Genomic DNA, 22,382 nt, shown 5'->3' on the forward strand with positions numbered 1-22,382 from the left:
GGATGAGTTGGATTGTTGTGTGCAGTTGTAATTCTGGCAGCTGATTTTCATTTAATTCTGGTCTAAATTTGTTAGTTTTAGTCATGTATCAGTAATTAAGTTGTTAGTTTCAGTTGATGACACAGTTACACACAGGTTTCAACTCTTCCACATCCCTAAGCACCACATACCTTGCAAGTTTAAATGGATTGTCATGTAGTCATCAACAAGATGTGGCAGACTTTGCTACAGATCCCCTAACTCATATCTCTGTTGGCCTAATAAATGCCTGCTACTCTAGCTCTCTCACATCAGACACCAAATCTGCAATCTGCTTTCATAAGCTTCATCAACTTCATCTTCAAATGGGACTGTTAAGTCAACAAAATAATCTATCTGTTTGTTCTCTGAGTACAAACAACATATCCTGCCTCAGCGTAGTAACCTCTGTGGCACGTGTAGGTTATTATCTATGTTTGCTATCGGCTTCCTATCTCGTGTTTTAAAGCATTTCCCAATAGTAAAACTCTTGCTCTTCAATACCCTGCACTTCATGTACAAACTTGATTACCTTACTACTAATATCAGTGGGCACACTATTAACCTCTAAGCACTTCTTATCAACTAAAACTGTCAAAGAGCTAAGCACCTGATTGTATCTCCACGTGTAGTGTCCCTGCAACAAACTAACCTCATATGCTGACATATAATGTTTCAAATTCATTCCCTGCACATAATTTACAACTGGAGTCTTCACCTACCCACTGCCTAAGGTTTTGCAGACTTGGAAGAACATCATGAGTAACTCTGAGAATAAATGTAATCTGACCTGCATCCATCACCCATAACTCTTACCAGGTAACTGTCCATTTTCTACTCTCTCTCATGTAAGCCACTGGCCCTTTTTTGGAGTTGCTGCTGTTGTTATTTCCTCTTCTTGCTCTTGAATAAAACTAGTAATCATTTACCATTTCTTTTATGATGTGGCCTTACTAAAAGTTTTCCACAGATCACATGACCTTCGCCCTGCCCTTCCCTTTCCACCTGCCCTACCACATCTCTGTGCTGTAATATTCTCTTAGCTAAATGCACTAACTATCATTTTCGTCAAAAGCCCATCTTTTGACCCTCACCACATCACTTTACAACCTGCCTTAAAACATTTAAATTCCTCTAAAAGCTATGCTTGTTAGAGGTAGGTCAAAATGACTCTCCACAAAACTGCTACTCAGACAATGTGGTACTACTAGGCATTTACTTATTCATAATCTAGTGAATATCACTGTAATCAGAACTTCATTAACCATCAGTGTCTACTTTTGCCATGGAAGCAAGACAAAGTGTAGACGCCAGGGTTTTAATTTATCTGTCAGAAAAATCTTATCAATGTTATTAATAGTCTTCATCTTTTTTATGTTACATAAAAACAACTTTTGTGTCTATGTCTGTGTGTTTGTGTCTTTGGGTGTATTTGTGTGTGTGTGTGTGGTGTCTTTTTATAGTTTTGGTATTCAGCATGATGGTCAGGGAAATGACTGTGAGCTGGATGGTAGAAACTCCTTTGTCATGTCGCGACAACTTCAATATGATTCCTCACCCCTCACTTGGTCCTCTTGCAGCAAAGAATACATTACCCGCTTCCTTGAGTGAGCAAACACACACACAAACACACACACACACACACAAAACACACACACACACACACACACATATATATATATATATATATATATATATATATATATATATATATACAAGCTAACAAACACTTTTTCTGTCTCACTCTCTCTCTCTCTCTTAAGTCGTGGCTGGGGTTTCTGTCTTGATGATCGTCCATCCAAAAAGGATCTGACCACGTCTCTGGTTGCTCCGGGGGTCCGCTACTCTCGGCAGCATCAGTGTCAGATGCAGTATGGCCCCAATGCCACTTTCTGCACTGAAATCGATGTAAGGCATTAAAACATTCGTTTTCAGAGTCACTGCAAACATAGAGATATTTATTTCTAGTGAGTGTCATGCCCATTTAAAGAATTCCAGGTTTAAGTTGGTGTCCCCGGACATCACTGTACAGGTGCTGGTCATAAAATTAGAATCTCATGAAAAAGTTTATTTATTTCAGTTATTCCATCCAAAAAGTGAAACCTGTATATTATACTCATTCATTACGCACAGACAATATATATATTTCAAATGTTTATTTTTTTTATTTGATGATTATAACTGACAACTAATGAAAACCCCAAATTCAGTTCCTCAGAAAATTAGAATATTGTGAAAAGTTTCAATATTGAAGACACCTGGTGCCACACTTTAATCAGCTAAAGGCCTTTAAATGGTCTCTCAGTCTAGTTCTGTAGGATACACAATCATGGGGAAGACTGCTGACTTGACAGTTGTCCAAAAGACGACCATTGACACCTTAGACAAGCAGTGCAAGACACAACGGGTCATTGTAAAAAGGGTGGCTGTTCACAGAGCTCTGTGTCCAAACACATTAATAGAGAGGTGAAGGGAAGGAAAAGATGTGGTAGAAAAAAGTGTACAAGCAATAGGGATAATCACACTGGAGAGGATTGTGAAACAAAACCCATTCAAAAATGTGGGGGAGATTCACAAAGACTGGATTGCAGCTGGAGCCAGTGCTTCAAGAACCACCACACACAGGCGTATGCAAGACATGGGTTTCAGCTGTGGCATTCCTTGTGTCAAGCCACTCTTGAACAAGAGACAGTGTCAGAAGGGCCTCGTCTGGCTAAAGACAAAATGGACTGGACTGCTACTCAGTGGTCCAAAGTTATGTTCTCTGATGAAAGTAAATTTTGCATTTCCTTTGGAAATCAAGGTCCCAGAGTCTGGAGGAAGAGAGGAGAGGCACAGAATCCATGTTGCTTGAGGTCCGGAGTTAAGTTTCCACAGTCAGTGATGGTTTGGGGTGCCATGTCATCTGCTGGTTTTGTTCCACTGTGTTTTCTGAGGTCCAAGGTCAACGCAGCCATCTACCAGGTAGATTTAGAGCACTTCAGGCTTCCTGCTGCTGACCAACTTTATGGAGATGCAGATTTCATTACACTGTGTGCAGCACCTGCACACAGTGACAAAACTACCAATATCTGGTTTAAGGAGCATGGTATCCTCCATGGTATGGAGGACGATACAATACACCCAACAGTGCAGAGGTGAAGGCCACTATCAGAGCAACCTGGGCTCTTATAACCCCTGAGCAGTGCCACAGACTGATTGACTCCATGCCACGCCACATTTCTGCAGTAATTCAGGCAAAAGAGCCCCAACTAAGTATTGAGTGCTGTACATGCTCATACTTTTCATGTTCATACTTTTCAGTGGGCCTGCATTTCTAAAAATCCTTTTTTTGCATTGGTCTTAAGTAATATTCTAATTTTCTGAGGTACTGAATTTGGGGTTTTCATTAGTTGTCAGTTATAATCATCAAATTAAAATGAATAAGCACTTGAAATAAATAAGTCTGTGTGTAATGAATGAGTATAATATACAAGTTTCACTTTTGGAATGGAATTACTGAAGTAAATACATTTTTTCATGATATTCTAATTTTATGACCAGCATCTTTTATGACCAGCATCTTGTCCAAAATGGAACCAATAAAATATTTTATCTTTGTATCGTAAACTACTGGGGAAGGCTAGGATAAGATTAGGGTAACATTTAGGGTTAGGCTAGTAGTTCTTATGGATAAGTCTAGATATGTTCATGTGATGGCCCATTAATGCATGACAAAAAATGTGTGTGTGTGTGTTGTTTGTAGAATGTGTGTCAGATCCTGTGGTGTTCAGTGAATGGATCATGTCGCTCAAAACTGGATGCTCCAATAGATGGAACCAGGTGTGGTCCAGGAAAGGTGTGGTCATTTATTTAAACACAAAATATCTGGGTTAATCTAAGAATGTGCTGCTAACCCAATGACAGCACTTTTATAAATATATCTCCTCAAAAAAGACATTACAATTCCTTAAAAAATAATCCAATTTGATTTATCTGGTGCAACTTAGAATAATTGTCTACAAAAATACAGTACATAGATATAATTGGAGGAACGCAGTAGTTGAATAAATATATGTTTCTTTTGATTGAAAGGATAATAAGCAACAAATTAATAAAGAAAACTTCCAAAACAACCTGGAATAAAACCTCTTTATATTAACTTTCTGTAGAAGAAATAAAATGGTTAAACAATAAGACAGTTTCAAGTAATAAGACAGTGATAAGCATTAAGTAAAGGTTAAGTCACAATTAATCATTAAACAAACATTATTATAGGATTTTATAAAATAGTTAATGCCAGTTATTTTTTATTATCATTACTTAATGATTAATTGTGACATTACATATCATTTTGTAAGGTTTATAACTGTCTAAATCGTCATGAATTATGTCCTTGGTAAGGTTTACCTGATTTTTTTTTTAAACATTTTTCACAAAAGTGAAGTGAATATTAGACAAATAGCATATGTATTTTTGTGTGTGTGTATGTTTCAGTGGTGTATTTCAGGTGAGTGTGTGATCGTCGGGAAGTTACCTGAGACAGTGAATGGGGGGTGGGGCCAGTGGAGCACCTGGTCTCACTGCTCTCGCACCTGTGGCTCTGGGGTCCAGTCAGCAGAGAGAGAGTGTGACCAGCCCAAGTATGACTCCTTCATATATCCTTTTCCTGCTTCTCTCTTTCTTCCATATGCCCAATGTGTTGTAACATGCAGTATGGAAACATATCACTCTCTCTTTCTCTCTCATGCTCTCTCTCTCTCTCTCTCTCTCTCTCTCTCTCTTTCTCTCTCGCTCTCTCTCTCTCTCTCTCTCTCTCTCTCTCTCTCTCTCTCTCTCTCTCTCTCTCTCCAGGCCTGAGTTTGGAGGGAGGTATTGTACAGGAGAGAGAAAGCGTTATAGGATATGTAACACTCTGAAGTGTGTTCAGACAAAGCCTTCATTTCGGGAAATGCAGTGCAGCGAGTTTGATACAGTTCCCTATCACAACCAGCTCTATCAGTGGATCCCTGTCTCCAGCCTCAGTAATCACTCTTCATCACACATCACATCACACAAGGTCACAATACACACCACACTATCACAATACAGATAACACATCACTGTATACATTACTATATCACAATAGACAACCCACAAGCTCACAGTACACATCCGTCAGCATCTAGTCAATGTTTTGGTACAAATCTCGCCTTGATTCCCACCTCCCGAACCCACACAGTTTCTCCCTAAAGTGTGAGAGGCTGTGCCGTAAGGAGACAAAGCGTTGTACACACATAGCTGCGTGAGAGACCCCGTTCACATAGGGTCTCGAATTGGGACAGTTCCACCAGCTACAGTGGTGTTTTAGAGCCAGTGATGATGAGATCCTAACAGTTTTATTACTGTTAAACATCAGCGAATTGTGTGTCATTCACAGCCTGATTACTGAGAGACAGAGTTCAAAATTGCAGAGTGGTGGGTTATTAATGGAATTGGTCTGGAGGTAAATCTATTTGTCATCAGCATAACAGTGAAAATCAAGATTAAAGTTATGAATAATCTGTAAACAATGAATAGTAAGAGGCTGAGCACAGAACCTTGAGGGACCCCTTGTGTGATGGTGGAAATGATGGAATTATGGGCAGAAAGTGTGACATATTGTTTCCAATCTGTTGTAAAACACAAACCAGTCAAGGGCAGAACCAGTGACACCAAGCTCATGCAGTCTTGAAAGGAGGATGGAATGATTTACTGTGTCAAAGGCAGCACTTAAGTCAAGTAGGACAGGAATTCTTAAGGCATCCTTGTCAGCTGCCACCAGCAGGTCATTGATAACCTTAACGAATGCAGTTTCAGTACTGTGTTGTGGGCGAAAGCTGGACTGAATAGAGTCAAGGTATGCTGTTAGCTGGGTGGCTACTACATGCTCAAGGATTGTAGAAAAGAACGGAAGATTTGAAATTGAATAGTAGTTATTTAGATTTGCTGGGTCGAGGCCAGGTTTTTTAAGGATGGGGTGACTGCAGCTATTTCGTAATATGAGGGGATATAACCATGAAGAAATTACTGGTTAATGATAGAAGTGAGATAAGGGACCAAAGCAGATATACAAGCTTAAGTTAGTGGGCTGGGGAGGGGATCAAGAGAGCAGATTGTATATTTTGAATGAATAATGATATCACTGATGAGAGACGGAGTAACTGGATTGAAATCTAAAAAAAATAAAGGAAGGATACAGAACAGTCAGGATCGGGGGCAGACTGACGGAGGCGGACGCACTTTCTAAAAACACAGCAAACTTTATTTAAAAAGACAGAACCATACAAAATAGATAGACTTCAAAAGAAATGAAACACGATGACAGAGAAACAAATCACGACAGAGGAAACAAAACGAGGAACAGCAGAGACAGACTAGACTTGGAAACGAAACGATGACGTGGGAAACAATGACAGAAACAGCGGAGATAGACAGACTTGATAATATTACATAAGTAACGACAACTGGAAACGAAACAATACAAAGGTGAACGCCGGAGACAGACAGACAGACTGGGTAGCAACAAAACCTGGGAAACGACATGAAACGAATCGAAGACAGACAGATTTGGAAACCATGAAACGCAACAATACAAATGACCGACAAACAGGAAGTGACACAAGGGAACGTAAAAACATGACACAGACAAGACACACCTGGAACAGATAACGGGGGGACGGATTACCAACGAGACTGACAAGGACGAGGGCGGAGACATGGACAATAACAAACAGAGCCATGTGCTAAGAGAGCACATGGCGGGGAAAACAGACACAACAGGACGAGGGCATGACAGGCTGTAAAATCAGTGAAGATGGAAAGGTAGATTGTGATGTGATGATCATTCATGCATTCATTCATTCATTATCTGTAACCATTTCTCCAATTCAGGGTTGCGGTGGGTCTGGACCTTACCCGGAATCACTGGGTGCAAGGCGGGATAATACCCTGGAAGGGGCTGTGATGATCATAAGAGTGTTATTAATTTTAGATTTTTTTTCATCAAAGAATTGTAAGAAGGACTTACAGAGGTCAGAGGAAAGTACCACAGTGATTGCAGGAGGCTTAAATAATTTAGAAAAGGTTGAAAAGAGATGGTTACGAGGGTTAATATCATCACAATCAAATTACATGAAACATCAATTACCATATAGTTCATCATTCATTGAATTGCACATCATTCATCTCATAACCCATCACTAAACCTGTTATTGATCAAATCCCTATATTAGTATTCGTTACATTACCCAGCCTAATCCCATTACCCATTACCTAATCTATTTTTTTATATATATATTTAAATACTATATTGGTTCTGCAAACAGCAGAAACTTGACATGGCTGAATTCCTTCTGGCTCTTGGAAAAATGTTTTTAGATGTTTTTATGGGCACAGATATTTTTGAGGCTCTCGGTCTGAATATAGCATTTAATGTCACACTGCAGAGTTCTGTGTTACCATAAAGTTCCATGAACAGTTCTCAGAGGGTATTATTATTTGAGTTTTCAGGAATCTGTGTTTATACATAAGTGTGTGTGACTCTGTAAATGACTGGGTTGGTGTTTACAGAATGTAAGCAGTCTACAAAACCATAGTAGCTACAAATAGATCAGTTCACAAAGGAACTCTGATTCAATTATACTTTCTTTTTAAAATGCATATAAACACAGATGGTGTTTCATTGGCTTAGCAATGTTCTCAGCAGATAACAGAGACCTCCCCCCATTGTATTTGGCTGTAAAATCATTATTTTACGACCCTTTACAGCTCACTACATAATGAGTAATGAGCCATAAGCTGTTGGAAAGTGTATCATACGAGTTTCATTTTTAGAACATATTTTAAAACAATAAATGATATTTGCTATTTCTTGTGGCAAAAATGATGGTTTGATCATTTAAAGGAACACCAGGTAGTGTTTTCAAATGAGAAATAAAATGACAAATTCAAAATAATTGTGATGGTCCACTTAGCTGTAAAAAGGACAGTAAAGCCTTTTTCTTTGCTGCCTCAGACTCTGCACTATGTAACTTTTGGAGCCATGTCGGACACCTCTCGTGAGAACTGTGTAATGCTTTACATTAAACATAATGCACAAACAGCTAAGGAAGAAGGGAAGAAAAGGAAACTGGATGTGACAGATCTAAAGAATGAGTAGAGAAGTGTAAACTTATTGTCAGCTGACACTGACATTGACCGAGGGACTCTTGTGTCCATTTAGTGGCCCATAACACTGTGGTAAGGTAGTATCCACCAAGAGACTGTGACTAGTGGTTATTGGCCAATAATATTGACTGAGGGAACTTTTCTCCACTGCCATGTGAGTGTTAAAATGACTGTAAGTTTAGTGTTGCCCTGTGCCCTGTTCTCAACCCTTTGTACCTGTGCTGTTTGGTACTCTCTGTATCACTGCATTTTGTTTGTCTTTTGGAGATCTTTGTTCTTTGCACTATTTTATAAGCAATTTGTGTTCTTTAAAAGCACTATATAAATTAGTATTAGTAATTAGTATATTATTATCATACATATTATTATTATTATTATTATTCATTATTGGACTGAATTTTACTTGTTGTGAGCTAACCTTTGACTTGATTTCACGATTTCTACAACCGTAGGGGGAGTCCAGGAGTAAAAATAACTATTCCTTTTATCTTTCCACAGCCTCTCACTTTCCACAAATACATTTCAAAATCAGGAATAATTATGAAAAAAATAGAGCATGGGTCATAATTGTGGCTTTTAAAGTAATTTAAATTTTATTTATTTATTTTTTTATACATGTTTATCCTCAGGTCACCCATGTGAGCTGAACTGCCGGCCAGTTGGTGAGAATTTTTCAGAGAAGATGCTGGATGCTGTAAATGATGGTACACCATGCTTCAATAATGGTAGCCGGGATGTTTGCATCAATGGTGTGTGCAAGGTAATGTTACTCAGCTGGGACCTCCTTCATGGGAAAGAGATGCAGAAAATATTTATTACCAGGGGAAAATCTAGCTACATTTTTGCTTTAGATTTGAACAAATCCACAAATTACACTGTGAGAACTATAGCTCAACACTATGCGTCTGAAAGGATGTGAATCCTAAGTGACAGTAAATGTAACCAAATTCTGAAACTGATCTTTGGGGTGTGGCTGCAAACGTCTTGTAGAATCTGCAAGAGTCTCTTGAATACAAGTAAAGTTGTAAAAGGATAATTTGTGTGTGTGTGCCTGTAGGCAGTAGGCTGTGATTATGGGATAGATTCTACAGCAGAGGAGGACCGATGTGGTGTGTGTTTGGGCGACGGCTCCAGCTGTGAAACAGTTAAAGAATCTTACACTGTGAGAGAAGGACAAGGTAATTGCTACAACACACACGCCAGACATATTACACTCTACACACCACACAGCACACACACTCGCACTTCATTCACTCTTATGCAAAGAGAAATACTGCAACAGAAACACCACACAAAATATACACTACCTTTATACACCTTGCACCATGCACCCTTTCACAGAATGAATGTTTCCATAACTACTACAACACACACCACAGACACAGCTCACTACAAACCTTATTTACCTCACACTACACATAGTGTTTAATATATCATTAATGTTTGTGTGTATGTATGTGTGTCAGGTTATGTAGACATGGTCCTGATTCCTCAGGGGGCTCGGGATATCGTCATCCAGGAGGTGGAGGACGCCGGGAATTTCCTGGCTGTTCGAGCAGCAGATTCTGAGGAATATTTCCTCAATGGGAATTACATCATCCAGTGGAATGGGGAGTACAATATGCATGGAGTCAAATTCTTTTATGAGCGCCACAGCAACCTGGAGAACATCACATCATCTGGACCCACCACAGAGCCAGTAATGGTACAGGTAATGTAAACACACACATACACCGTATCAGCGGAAGCAGATTTTGGTCCCCACAGTGTGATATTTTCTTGAAACACACACACACACACACACTTGTGTACAGACAAACAAATATAGTCATGGTGCACAAATATACTGTCACACACACACATACACACGTGTTCTATAACAATACTGGTGTGTGCAGCTGTTGTTCCAGGAGCCGAACCCAGGAGTCCATTTTGAATTCACAGTGAAGAAGAATCGCTTGGCAGGAAACAAGCTGCTGGAGCCACAGTTCAGTTGGAGATATGGAGCCTGGAGCCACTGCAGCGCCACTTGTGGGCAAGGTGCTGAGTTACACCTCATTACACACATGCCTTAAAGGTGATATATCATTCATTTCAGACCAAAACAATGCTGCCCTTCAGCCAGGTCTCCTACCTTGTGTCAAGCAGGTGAGCACCACAGAGCTTATAATATACACAACAAGTCATTCCTACTCCAGTCAGTCACTCATGTATACAGACCTGGAACATTAGTTTACCAAGTTACCACACACTGAGAAGGAACACCATTTCAGAATGATGTTGGTGGCCTGGAGGTTTGGTTTGGTTTTTGTGCAGTGAGAAAACATTACTGTTATTTACAAAAGAGGGGCACTACAGAAAAAGTTGGGAACCACTGACATAGTGTAAAAAATTCTGCTGTATTAGCAGGAGCGCACTGTGTGACACATCATTAATCAGCCAGCACAACGAGTTTAATTTTAAGTTGAAACTGAAAATGCAGATAAGAATCTAGTAAATAAACAAACATTTAATCTCAAAGCTCTTTTGCCCACTCACTAAATTGAAGAGTAAAACCAAAATATGCCCAATCAAATGTTCACTATGTAACAAAAACGCGAACTTTTGTCCAGTACCTGGTCCAGACTTTCAAGTGTGAAAACGCTCTTAATGTTCACCATCTTGGAAAAGCCACCCCAGTGCTGATTCTTGTCATAATCAGTGTTTATGTCAAAATTACAGTTGCATATGCTATAAATACTCGTAGTGCGATAGAGTCAATGATGCCTTAACTATAGTTGTGATGTTTAATTACCCTGTCATCTGGGTGCCTATGGTTTCCCTGGGACAGGTTACACTAATTTAATCCATTGTTTGTATGATGCAGGTAATCAGCAGCAGCTAGTGCGGTGTTTTGAGGAGGATGTGGGTGTGGTGGATGAAGATATGTGTGACCCAGCCACTCGGCCTGACGACCGTCAGCGCCGCTGTAAACAAAGGGACTGTCCAGCCAGGTCTGGTTTTAAACAGCAATACACAGAGTCTTCTATATGGACAAAGAAAGGGTTTCACCTTAATAAAGCAATGCTGCTGTGTAGTTATTTCCTCCATACATCAGGCTGGTACACAGTAAATTCATCAGTGTTAAATCAACACCATTAGTGTTAAATTAACACTGTTAGTGTAATAATTTAACACTTTCTGTTAACACTAATCGTGTTGATTTAACACTGGAGAATTTGCTGTGTATCTTTTTGCATTGACTCTCAAAAACTTTTAAAAAGCCTCTGTTACAGTTGAAATCATTGCATACATTGTTTGTAGCGTTTGGCTCACCAGCGAGCTCATTGGCTTTACTTTTCACAAACACCATTTCTCAGTGTTAAGAACTTCCCTCTTGTATATTGCTGGTCATGTGACTGAGCTTCTGAAAACTGTGTATGTGTGTCTGTCTTTCACCTCCAGGTGGTGGGTGGGGGGATGGCAGCCCTGCTCAGTGTCCTGTGGGCCAGAGGGTTTGCGGAGGCGTGCAGTCCTCTGTGTGAGGACCGTGGGTGGAGAGGAGCGGGTGCTCCACCCAGGAGACTGTAAACATCTTCCCAAACCCAAAGCAACTCTGCCCTGCAACAGGGACATCTCCTGTGGCTCAGCGTGGGCTGTAGGGAACTGGACCGAGGTAAGGCCATGGGGTTTATGGGTAATGGGGAGAGACAAATTACAAGATTTAGAAAGCTGGCACTATAAAACCTGACCAGATTATATGTGACCTTGATTTCTAGCATCTTGTATCTTTTATCACACTGCAAATGCATCTAGCAAGTAATGGAAGCTTTAAGTACCACATTTGCTTAATTAGCATTGTCTGTGCAAGCACTAGAGGGGTCTAAAACCTCCAGAGCTCTGGTTCGCCTTTGGGATGAGTGAGGCTCCAACAACCTCGGTACCAACAGTATCTATCTTCATTAAAGGTTTTTTTACTAAAAGCCATCAAATGTTCACAGCAATATTCCAACATATATATACATACATATATACAACATATTCCTTCTTAGAAAATTAGAGAGAGTTATTGCAGGAAAGCAATCAGGAAGGAACTCCAGATTATTAAGAAAATGAAGAGAATTTAGATGAGTGTCTATAATCATTTGGTTGTACATTTTATTTACCTATTATTTATGTAACTCACTCCCGCTCACCACCTCCACAAAATTCTACATAAGGGGGCATCAGTGGATAATGTAAATGTAAAGGTAAATGTACCTTTTAAGGTAAAGCAGTGGTGTTAAAGCCCAGTTGTCTTCCCTAAAGGTAAAGTACATTCTCTTTTCCAGAAGGAAAGGTGAATATTTGTAAACTTTCATTATAGAAATAGTGTAAAATAAAAAAACATAATATAAGTCCTGGAGAAGAAATGTGTGTATGAAATCAAAACAATTTATAATTCAATAATACTAAAATGTAATACTCATTGCATACACTGTCAACCTTTCCATTACCTTAAACTGTGCAAGTGCCGGTATAAATCTGCTGCACTGTTTATGATGGGAATGGGACACTGGTTAATACTAAACTGACTTCTGTGTCCTGTGGTTGTGAGAATTGAACAGTGTTTGTTACAGCTCTGTTGGTGTGGTGGCTGTGCACTGGTAAAAGATTTAACACAAGAAACACAACTAAATTCTAACAAGAGGCTTCTAAAGCTGCCGCAGTCTCATCATGAGTGTAGCACAGCTCACTCTAATTGCTAATTTTCAGTAAATGTCTTGCATTTTATCCCTCATGAAGAACTTTTTGGTATTTGATACAAGCTCCTTATGGTTAATCAGCTGAAATATAAAGCATCTCATAGAGCTCCCACTGTAAAAATCATTTGTTCCCCTCCATATGCAAGATCTGCAAGACTTTTTTTTTTAATTCTGATTTGTCTTGTTGTTGTTTACCTGCAGTGTTCTCTGAGCTGTGGTGGTGGTGTAAAGTCCCGGGCGGTGAGATGTTTGACTGAACCCCAGGTGGCTTGTGACCCTGTGACCCGACCTCGCTCCACTACCTTCTGTAACCTCCAGAGCTGCTCGTCCATCCACAGGCCACGCCCCCAGCCTCAAAGCCCCACCCCCACAATCATAACACCCACTAGCAGACCCAAACGACGCCCCCACCCCCAAAGCCCCATACCTAGCATCCCAAGGCCCAACAGCAGCCACAAGCCCCGCCCCGACATTCCAAGGCCCACCTCTAATGGTCCCACCAACACCAATACTATTCCACAGGCTCAGACACACACAACAGCACCAGACTTGTTCCATGAAGACGATAAGGATTTCATTCTGGTGAAGAACAGTGGTACAGAGGACCCCCAACACACCACGGTAAATCTCATCACTGGAGTAGTTCATTAGACATCCCTTGCAATTGGCGAGTTCTGGTAAATGCTATTATAAGATTTGCTCAGTTTGTAACATCTTATCTCTGGAGCAGCTGCACATGAGTCTAAAGTTTGGGTTAGGGTTAGTAAGTGTGGGCTAGCCACAGTAGCCATTTTGTGGTTGATATATTGTCACAGAATTAATTGCAAACACTATTATTGTCATTTTAAGACAAGTATTTTATTATATAAAATGATATAATGATAATATAATAGCATGATAATGCAATTTCAACCCTTTAAAGAGCAATGAACATTTAACAAAAACATAGTTATTCAAAATATTCAGACATTTTGGATCTGTTTAAAAATAAACAAAAAATTATTAAAACATAAAATAAATCTGCTATTTTCAAACAAAACGTCATAACAGCCCTAGAGAGACATCGGCTGGCTAAAATATTGGTGACATTCATTCTTGTGTAAACAAAATTGCAGGTAAACACAAGGGCCAATATTGAAGTCAGCTAAAATGACTGAGGAAACAGATATTGTATGATAAATTAATAATTTAATTATTGTTACAGACCAACACATCATTATTATGAATATAACTAGATTTAGACTAGATTTATCACTAGTACACAATGTTTAATTTCTATAAATACTCTTATTTTATGTTCCAGACACCTCTCCCAGTCAGTGAGGAAGAGGAGGGCAGTGCTGGCACACAGTCAGCTGATGAAGGCTCTCGATATACTCCGGGTTACGACTATATCATGGAGGAAGACAACCGAAAGATTGTGTTTACTTCAAAAACACACATGTACACTTCTCTGACCACAACAAAACCAGCAAAAATACCACCATTCACACCCACACTGAAGACCACCACTCGGTCGCACAGCACTGCTGCAAATACACACACTCTTCTGAGCACAGAAACGCCACCAGACACACACACCAAGGTTACCATAGCGACACATGTAGACCATCCTCACAACAGCCATAGACATAAGACTTCAACAGTCCCTAAAACCACACCTGACTTACACTCACACACACATTCACACCCACGGAAGATCCTAAAGAAGACTCACACTCTCCGGAGCCCCAGCAACATCAAAAACACTCCAGGTCCCAGCGCTGCAGCCTTCTGGGTAGTGGGCAACTGGAGTGAGGTAAATTTGTTTACAGTGTATTAATATTTTACCAAAATGTAACCAGATGGATTAATCTTAACAAACCGGTGGGTTTTGGTGTTTATGATTCTTAGTAGAGTATTATCTATTTGTCTAAGAATAATAATAATCTCTGTATTTTAATAAGGCCTAAATCATGACAGATCTATGATTCATAGCAAATATGAGCTTAACTTTTGTGCCATAGCTTTCTCAACAATCTTGGACATGAAGAGAATTTTTGAATTTTGATTGTAATACTTTACAGAGATTCAGGATGTGTAGTCAGGATAAAACACTCAAGCGTTTTATTTATTTATTTATTTATTTTTGTAGTTTCACCAGAATAGAGTATACTACACTATATGATTCTTCAGGATTGTTGGGGTTGATATTTGTGTTTTTGGCTGTGTGTGTGTTTTAGTGCTCAGTGACCTGTGGTTTAGGGGCAGTTTGGCGGAGTGTTTCCTGTAGTTCTGGGCTGGACTCTGACTGCAGCAGTGTGAAGAAGCCTGATCCCGCACAGCACTGTAATATAAAACCCTGTGCTATCTGGCAAACGTCCAATTGGAGCAAAGTGAGGACACACACTAACCAGGTCACAGCTGAACTGCAAAAATGCAGTAGATACACTAGTTAGACGTTAGAGGGCGCCACAGAACTGCACATTTTCCAACATCTGGTTTAAATCAAACCTAAACTTCTGTTTCTTTTCTAATTAGGTTCATTGTGAAGTTATTGTGCTATTTTTAAAGGCTTCTTCCAAATATTAAGGAAAAATACCATACTGTTCTGGGAAAAGTGACTTGACTATGTGCTTTTCACACAATCTCGCAACACATATATAAGAACAAGGAACTCAGACCAACCATAAATGCCCAAAACACTAATCTAACCGTTTTAATTTATATATGTATAAATTATACAGTGATTCTTTAAAATTTGGCTAAAAACATGTCCCACTAAGAAAATGGCTAATTCTGTTGGAATTTAATAACATTTTTATGAAAAAAAAAAGAATAATGGGGGTCCTTGGCGAATAAGGTTCTTTTGTAGGTTTTTATTAATTTAAGGATTATATGCTGAACTATTGCCTACTGAATCAGTTATCCTCGGATAGGAGACAATCATTTCAACTTTATTAAAAAACAAAAAGTAATAATTAAATGGAATAATATCTTTACCACATGAAAGAGTGCGTTGTAATATGTATTTAAAACTACAAACAGTGAGTTTTGAACAATATTTACTATTATTTTGTGGTTGCTCAAAATGTGTCCCACATATTCGTCACCACCGTCAGATATTTATAAAAAGCAATAAAATCTTCTAACTACAAGGTCAACTACATCACTGAGCACCCCATTTTCAAATCGTCAGCCCTAATGCATGTTTCAAGATGACTTAAGCTCCCGTAAGTTTGTTATTTTCTCTTAAACTTGTTTATATTTTAGGACACTGCTACTGTCACAACCATAAAATGTCAACACCGTTTCTTTTGTATAAAAAATATTTGATTAGATTATGACATAAATGTATACTTTTTAAGAAGATGTCTGAAGTAGCTAGCAACAGAGGGGAAACAAGATGGCTAATGTGAACAGCTCATGCATATCATGTGAAAGAGTAGTTTTTTTGTTACCACCATCAGACGTCACCAGGCTTAAAGTAAACATTGTATGATATTAGATCGTTTAAAGGAGTACACGTCAAACAGTATAAATAATGAACAAAAGTGAATATTCAACATTTAACAGCATGTGTACTAAGAATGCCAGATAATGGTTTAAAAACTCTAAATACATATTAGATCCAATAAATAAAAAATAATTAGCTTCTTGACGGTGTTGACAAAAATAAAGTAAATACGCCTATTTTATGATAAAAATACAAAATGAGGAGGTTGCACCAGTACATAGCTGAACAGCCAGGACCTTATTCTATAATGATATACATTTTTTAACTAATTTAACTAACTTTTTATTTTCAAAATTAAAACCTGTTTTATCCAAATTCTCAAGAATCAGTGTATAGTGACTGAATAATGAATGCAGAATAGAATTATAAGAATTGTTATTCAGTATCAACATCAAAATTCACGTTTGCCTTCGCTTAACCAGATGTGTGTGTGTGTGTGCGTGTGTGTGTGTATGCATATGTTCAGTGTCCAGAGGGTTGTGTTAAAGGTATGAAACAGCGTGATGTCCAGTGTGTTGACCCTCAGAGTGGACGTGCTCTGAGGCCGTTTCACTGCCAGGGCGTGTCTCCCCGACCCCCACAAACCCTGGCCTGCCGTACCCTGCCCTGTCTGCAATGGGAGACCTTACCCTGGGGATCGGTATTGAGCACTGCTTACTCATCCCAGTAAAACACACCTCACTTTACTAATGCAAAAGTAACTCCAGACTGGCACCTAGCACCAAGTTTAAAAAATGGTGATAGAGTACATACAATTACATGCTCATCTAATGTTTAAGTAGCAACTTAATCATAATGCAAACATGTACTGTTCAATTATAGTTTTAATTCTGGTGACTTAAATTCACCGTGGGTTTCAGAAGAGCTCCAGAACAAAATATTCACAAACAACTCAATCTAAAAGAGGATCTCTCACTTGCATTCTTCAAAACTGTTATTTACCTGCTAGAAATGTATTTACTGTATATTTAATTAATATATTTTGCTCTCTCTCTCTCTCTCTCTCTCTCTCTCTCTACCTACCAGTGCTCTAAAAGCTGTGGTGAGGGAGTGATGCAAAGGTTGGTCTTCTGCCCACAGGACGGACATTGTAATGCTACACTCCAACCCAAGAGTAGTGCTCAGTGTAATCTTCAACCGTGTGTGACCTGGGACACTGAAACCTGGCTCAAGGTCAGGATCACAAACTTTTATTACAATGAGTTAAATGAGTGTAAACAGACCAATCAAATCAGGCAAATATGGCCAATAGTGCCCTTTTTTTTAGCAGTAACCTTCATATTAGTGTAGTGTGTAGTAGCGTAGTAATAGTTTGTGAAGGCTAGCAGGTAGCATTACGCTAACTGGTGGCTACTACCCCTCACACAGAGTTAGGATTATTAGCTTGAATTTTTTAAAGCATTTTTTTATGTCAAGCCACTCATGGAACTGGGGTTTTCTCACTCATTCACTGACTGACTCACTCATGAAATGTCCTTGTCCATACCTGCTTGTGTGTGTTTGTGTATCAGTGCTCTGTGAGCTGTGGTGGAGGTGTACAGAAGCGAGTTGTGAAGTGTGTGAATAAAGATTCAGGTGAAGAGGAGAACAGCAACTTGTGTCCAAAGAACAAAAAACCAGAGAGCGTCCAAAAGTGTGGTGTGGAGGAGTGCAGGACTGATCCAGGTACAGCTGTATAAAGCTTTATGAACTCTAATTTTAGTTCCATTTAGCGCAAGCTCTGAGTGTGTATTGTTCTCACAGTTATACACTGTAGAGTGGGGTTGGGATGTGAGGATTGCCCAAACATGGGGACGGCTGAAGTGTAGTGTTCGCAGCTGCGTAATGTGGGGGATAACACTACTGCATTCCACAGAGCAGACAATTCCCCTTTCTGGTAAATAAAGGTCAGTAAAGGCCTACTCTTTACCGGAAGTAGTTTCCTAAATTCAGCGGAAATTCATAGGGCTACTTTGCTTAGCACCACGACCCTGAAATGGAGAAGCGGAAAAGAAAATGTATGTATGTATGTATGTATGTATGTACTTTGCTTAGAAAAATCAAGCTTATTTTTTAACTCTACACACTGAATGGTATATAACTTTCAAAATCATTTATATATTATGAAATCATTATGAGTGTGGGCAGCACAGTGGCGCAACAGGTAGTGTTGTTGTCACAAAGGGGTCCTGGGGTTGTGGGCTTGAGTCTGCTCTGGGTGACTGTTTATGAGGAGTTTGGTGTGTTCTACTCATATCCGTGTGGTTTCCTCTGGGTGCTTTGGTTGCCTCCTATGGTCCCGTTGGTAGGTGGATTGGTGACTCAAAAGTGTCCATAGGTGGGAGTGTGTGTTGCCTTGCAATGGACTGGCAGCCCCTCCAGGGTGTGTTTCTGCCTTGCGCCCAGTGATTCTGGGTAGGCTCCAGACCCACAGAGACCCTGCACTGTATAAGCAGTTACAGACTATGATTGAACAAATGAATATATTCTTGTTATTAGTTACAATCAAATGGTATTGGTTGGAGCTCCATCACTCTAAAGAACACACTTATTTAGTGTTTTTTGGTATAATTCTAAACTTGTGTGTCACATGAAAAGTTTAAATAAAAAACACAAAAAAGAAATATGAATAATCTCTCCTTAAAAATCACCAGCACTGCTCTCCTCTCGATGTAGAATGGGCAGTCCTAAAAGTGGGTAATGCTTTTTTTTTTGTCAACAGCAGGCATGAAGGCATAATAATACAAATAATAACTATGATGCATAGTTAGTTGCGAGCAGAACTTCATAGATGCTTAATTCTTTTATTCTTTCATTCAAAGTTCAATCAAAAAAAGCAACTGCCTCAACTGAAAAAATCTAATTTAACATCAAATCAAATAAAGGTATTTTCCCACAAGCTTCTCAAGCCTGGCCTCTGCATTCTCTGCATTTTTGCTTTAATAGTTTCAGGCTTCTCCGTAAACCTCGGTATCCTGCATGTTCAAATAAATAATTGAAAAGTATAAATTCTTGGTTACAGAAACAACATTGAGGCAAAAAATATACGTATCTAGCCTGTGCTAGCCTTGGTAAGCTAACCTCTTGCTAGCCTGCTTTGCTATTCTTTACTATACTTTGCTATTCAGCTGTTTTGGTATCATATATTATTATTTTAGCCAAGATTATGCTTCAGTATATTTTTTACCAACAATAAGTCAGTTTTTTAGTTTAGAATATTCCCATTTCATTCAGATTAATTCCCATAATTACCCATAATTCCCATGGTAAAATTCACCACTTTGAAAATTCCCAGAATTTTGCAACCCAAGCAGTATTTATTACCCTGACCAATCACAAGGCTACCATAGCCATACCTCCTCTCTCGAGTCGAAGAGCCTGGTGAGCTAAACATTAGGAGCCATAGGGACTATGGGGAGGGAGGGAAAGGCATAAACAGAGCAAACAGAACACAAAACAATACAGAACGAATGAGCATGAATGGATTAAGTCTGAGTACAGCAGATAGTACCAACACTCGGTTGGCATGTTTAATGGCGTATCGGCATTGCAGTTGCACTTGGCCAGGGTGCAAAGCAGAATAGCAGCAGGTAAGGAAGGCCCATGCGCTCGGCAGTACAGGCGGAGATAGCGGCCACACTGGGCCGGCATATACAACAAAGTAGCAGCGGGGATAAAAGCCCCAGACACATTAAAGACATTAGTCATTAGTATTGGGCCACGCCAACACCATTCTCAAAGAGCTCTCAGGAGAAAATTTTAGGCATTTTTGAGGTATTTTTTAAAAGATGTATCATATTTCTGTTTTGTGTTTTTCATTTAAAATTTGCTGAACATTTCACATAATGCCCAAGTTTGGAATTATACAAAAAACCACAAAATTTCGAAATGGGTTCCCAGGGGCTTTCAATCCCTCAAGACCGCTCTTGGCCTTAGGAATGGTGAATTTAGGCTCATGTGCAACTGCTCCACTGCCTCCCATTCTATTGGGTCAAAATTTTCTATATAGATTTTACATACTCTTCCCAGAATATCTGCAGCGTAAATTAGCTGAATTTACTCATGTTCACAAAAGATGTGGCATATTGCCTAATTCATATAACACAACAGCATGATTTTGGTATTGCTTGCATCCTAGATTTTAATAATTTTTTTATAATAATTTTATTGCTAACAGTCATGGCTAATGTGTATTTATGCACACAGGTTTTGGTGTGTGTAAGAGGAACAGTATGTCCAGTCGTTTTTGTGCAAAGCTGAAACTATTGGGACGGTGTGTTCTTCGCTCGATCCAAACACAGTGCTGCGTCACCTGCAGGACATAATCTGCCAGAGTCAAAGGTCACTGTCTACACCCAGAGCTAGGATACTGGGCTGCAATCAAGTACACACAAAAAAAAACATATTAAGAACAAGGATGTTGTAGGATTTAAGTATATTTTAAACCATGGTGAATCAGAAAGTGGTGAAATGCTTCAGTGCTTCTGTTTCCATTTAACCACTCATCTTGAATCTTTAAATTTTTGATATTCTGGTTTATATCGGCTCATGGCCCAGAGATTCAAAACACAATAGCCAAAGAAAAAAGACATTAAGGAGAGCACAAATACATTAAGGTAGAACCTAATATCCTTAAGGACACCACATAACTAAAAGAACCAAGGAGGAACAAAGGAGAACACAGTAATACCAAGTGTATCCCAAATATGTTTGACAACATCCTATAAAATTTAAATGAAAACTAGGTACGTTTTGTTTTTTGTTTTCCTCCTGGGGCTTTCCCTGGTGTAATCATCATACAGCAATATACTGAAATCAGTAGGGAGGGGAGTGGGGGCGGGGGGACTAGTTTCTTATCGTCCTCCAAACATTACATAGTGTAGTTTCTGCAGTGCTGACCCTGGAGTAGTAGAGACAGAGGCTCTATTCTCCCTATTACAGGTCAGTAAAGCATCACAATGCTTCTGAAGCTGTAATTTTGAGTTTTGAAACACAAAGCAATTAAAGGGAAAGAAAGAGAACACAAATATATTAAAGGACAAAATGTTAATGTGAATATCAGTCTTAATGGTGTTTTGACCCTTGTCTTTAGCTTAGTGTGTTTTACTCTCTGGGCCCATGGAGAAAGCACGTCATTAACACCCTTCCAGATGTCCAATAATCCTGCCCTGATGTGCAGTACTCATCAGGAATCCCAGGACACATTACAGAAACATCAGTCAAAAAATATCAAATAAAACTGCCCTGTACTGACACAGTTAATGAGACGATGAGGTAAACATGTCTAATGATTGTGTTTTACTGCATGTGAATCTGTTGGGACTGAATACTGCGAGCACAGGGCTGTAACTGTGAATTTAAATATTCCATCCAAACCCAGGGTAAACACCAAGGTGCTTTTAATGATGTCATATGTTTACGTTTAGGTGCTTTAAGAAAAAAAAAAAGACCAAATAGTAATGAGCGTGTATTGATAGTGTGATACGTGTATATTTAGGTTTGTTGATCTGAAAAATACTCTAAGCACAATCAGCTTTTCTTCAAAACCTCACATCTCATATAAGATCAATATAATCAATTATTCCATCCACGACACTTAAATGGCTTAAATGAACTGTTTTATGTTTGTGTGCGTGTGTGTTTAATTCTAAGCATGTGGTGCTGTTATGGCTCTAATGTCTGGAGCTCATTACACTGTTATATATTGTTGTAATATGTATTATTCTACTCATAGTTCTTATTTTACAAATTGTTGTGTTTAATCAGTGAGGTCTGTGTGTGTGTGTGTGTGTGTGTGTGTGTGTTTATGTGTGTGTGTTTAATACTGAGGTTGAGGTGCCGGTCATCCCCTCACTCACCTAAAACAAGGATGAAATCTTATATACAGAGCTCCACTCCACTCTGTTTCTGTAATGCTGATAAATATGTTATTAAATGCTGTGATGAGAAGATGAAACTCTGGAATGTTGTATTTTTATTTATTGTAATACACAGGACTG

General features: G+C 39.1%; 1 protein-coding gene across 1 annotated transcript in view; it reads left to right on the top strand.

The window, feature by feature from the left end:
- The window catches only part of LOC136678723 (A disintegrin and metalloproteinase with thrombospondin motifs 12-like), a 29,045-nt gene extending 6,941 nt beyond the window's left edge, over window positions 1–22,104 (top strand). Inside the window, exons 8-27 of the mRNA XM_066656836.1 lie at window positions 1,482–1,625; window positions 1,782–1,926; window positions 3,764–3,856; window positions 4,495–4,640; window positions 4,852–5,021; window positions 8,814–8,944; window positions 9,242–9,362; window positions 9,651–9,895; window positions 10,083–10,224; window positions 11,051–11,177; window positions 11,629–11,839; window positions 13,110–13,296; window positions 13,358–13,379; window positions 13,439–13,529; window positions 14,212–14,706; window positions 15,131–15,283; window positions 16,871–17,044; window positions 17,431–17,577; window positions 17,916–18,069; window positions 20,590–22,104. Coding sequence (XP_066512933.1) covers window positions 1,482–1,625; window positions 1,782–1,926; window positions 3,764–3,856; window positions 4,495–4,640; window positions 4,852–5,021; window positions 8,814–8,944; window positions 9,242–9,362; window positions 9,651–9,895; window positions 10,083–10,224; window positions 11,051–11,177; window positions 11,629–11,839; window positions 13,110–13,296; window positions 13,358–13,379; window positions 13,439–13,529; window positions 14,212–14,706; window positions 15,131–15,283; window positions 16,871–17,044; window positions 17,431–17,577; window positions 17,916–18,069; window positions 20,590–20,708 — 3,217 coding nt within the window. The 3' untranslated portion in view covers window positions 20,709–22,104. The remainder of the gene's footprint in view (window positions 1–1,481; window positions 1,626–1,781; window positions 1,927–3,763; window positions 3,857–4,494; window positions 4,641–4,851; window positions 5,022–8,813; window positions 8,945–9,241; window positions 9,363–9,650; window positions 9,896–10,082; window positions 10,225–11,050; window positions 11,178–11,628; window positions 11,840–13,109; window positions 13,297–13,357; window positions 13,380–13,438; window positions 13,530–14,211; window positions 14,707–15,130; window positions 15,284–16,870; window positions 17,045–17,430; window positions 17,578–17,915; window positions 18,070–20,589) is intronic.
- The last annotated feature ends 278 nt before the right edge of the window (window positions 22,105–22,382 follow it).

This window comes from Hoplias malabaricus, chromosome Y, assembly GCF_029633855.1.
Source record: "Hoplias malabaricus isolate fHopMal1 chromosome Y, fHopMal1.hap1, whole genome shotgun sequence".
NCBI lineage: Eukaryota > Metazoa > Chordata > Actinopteri > Characiformes > Erythrinidae > Hoplias > Hoplias malabaricus.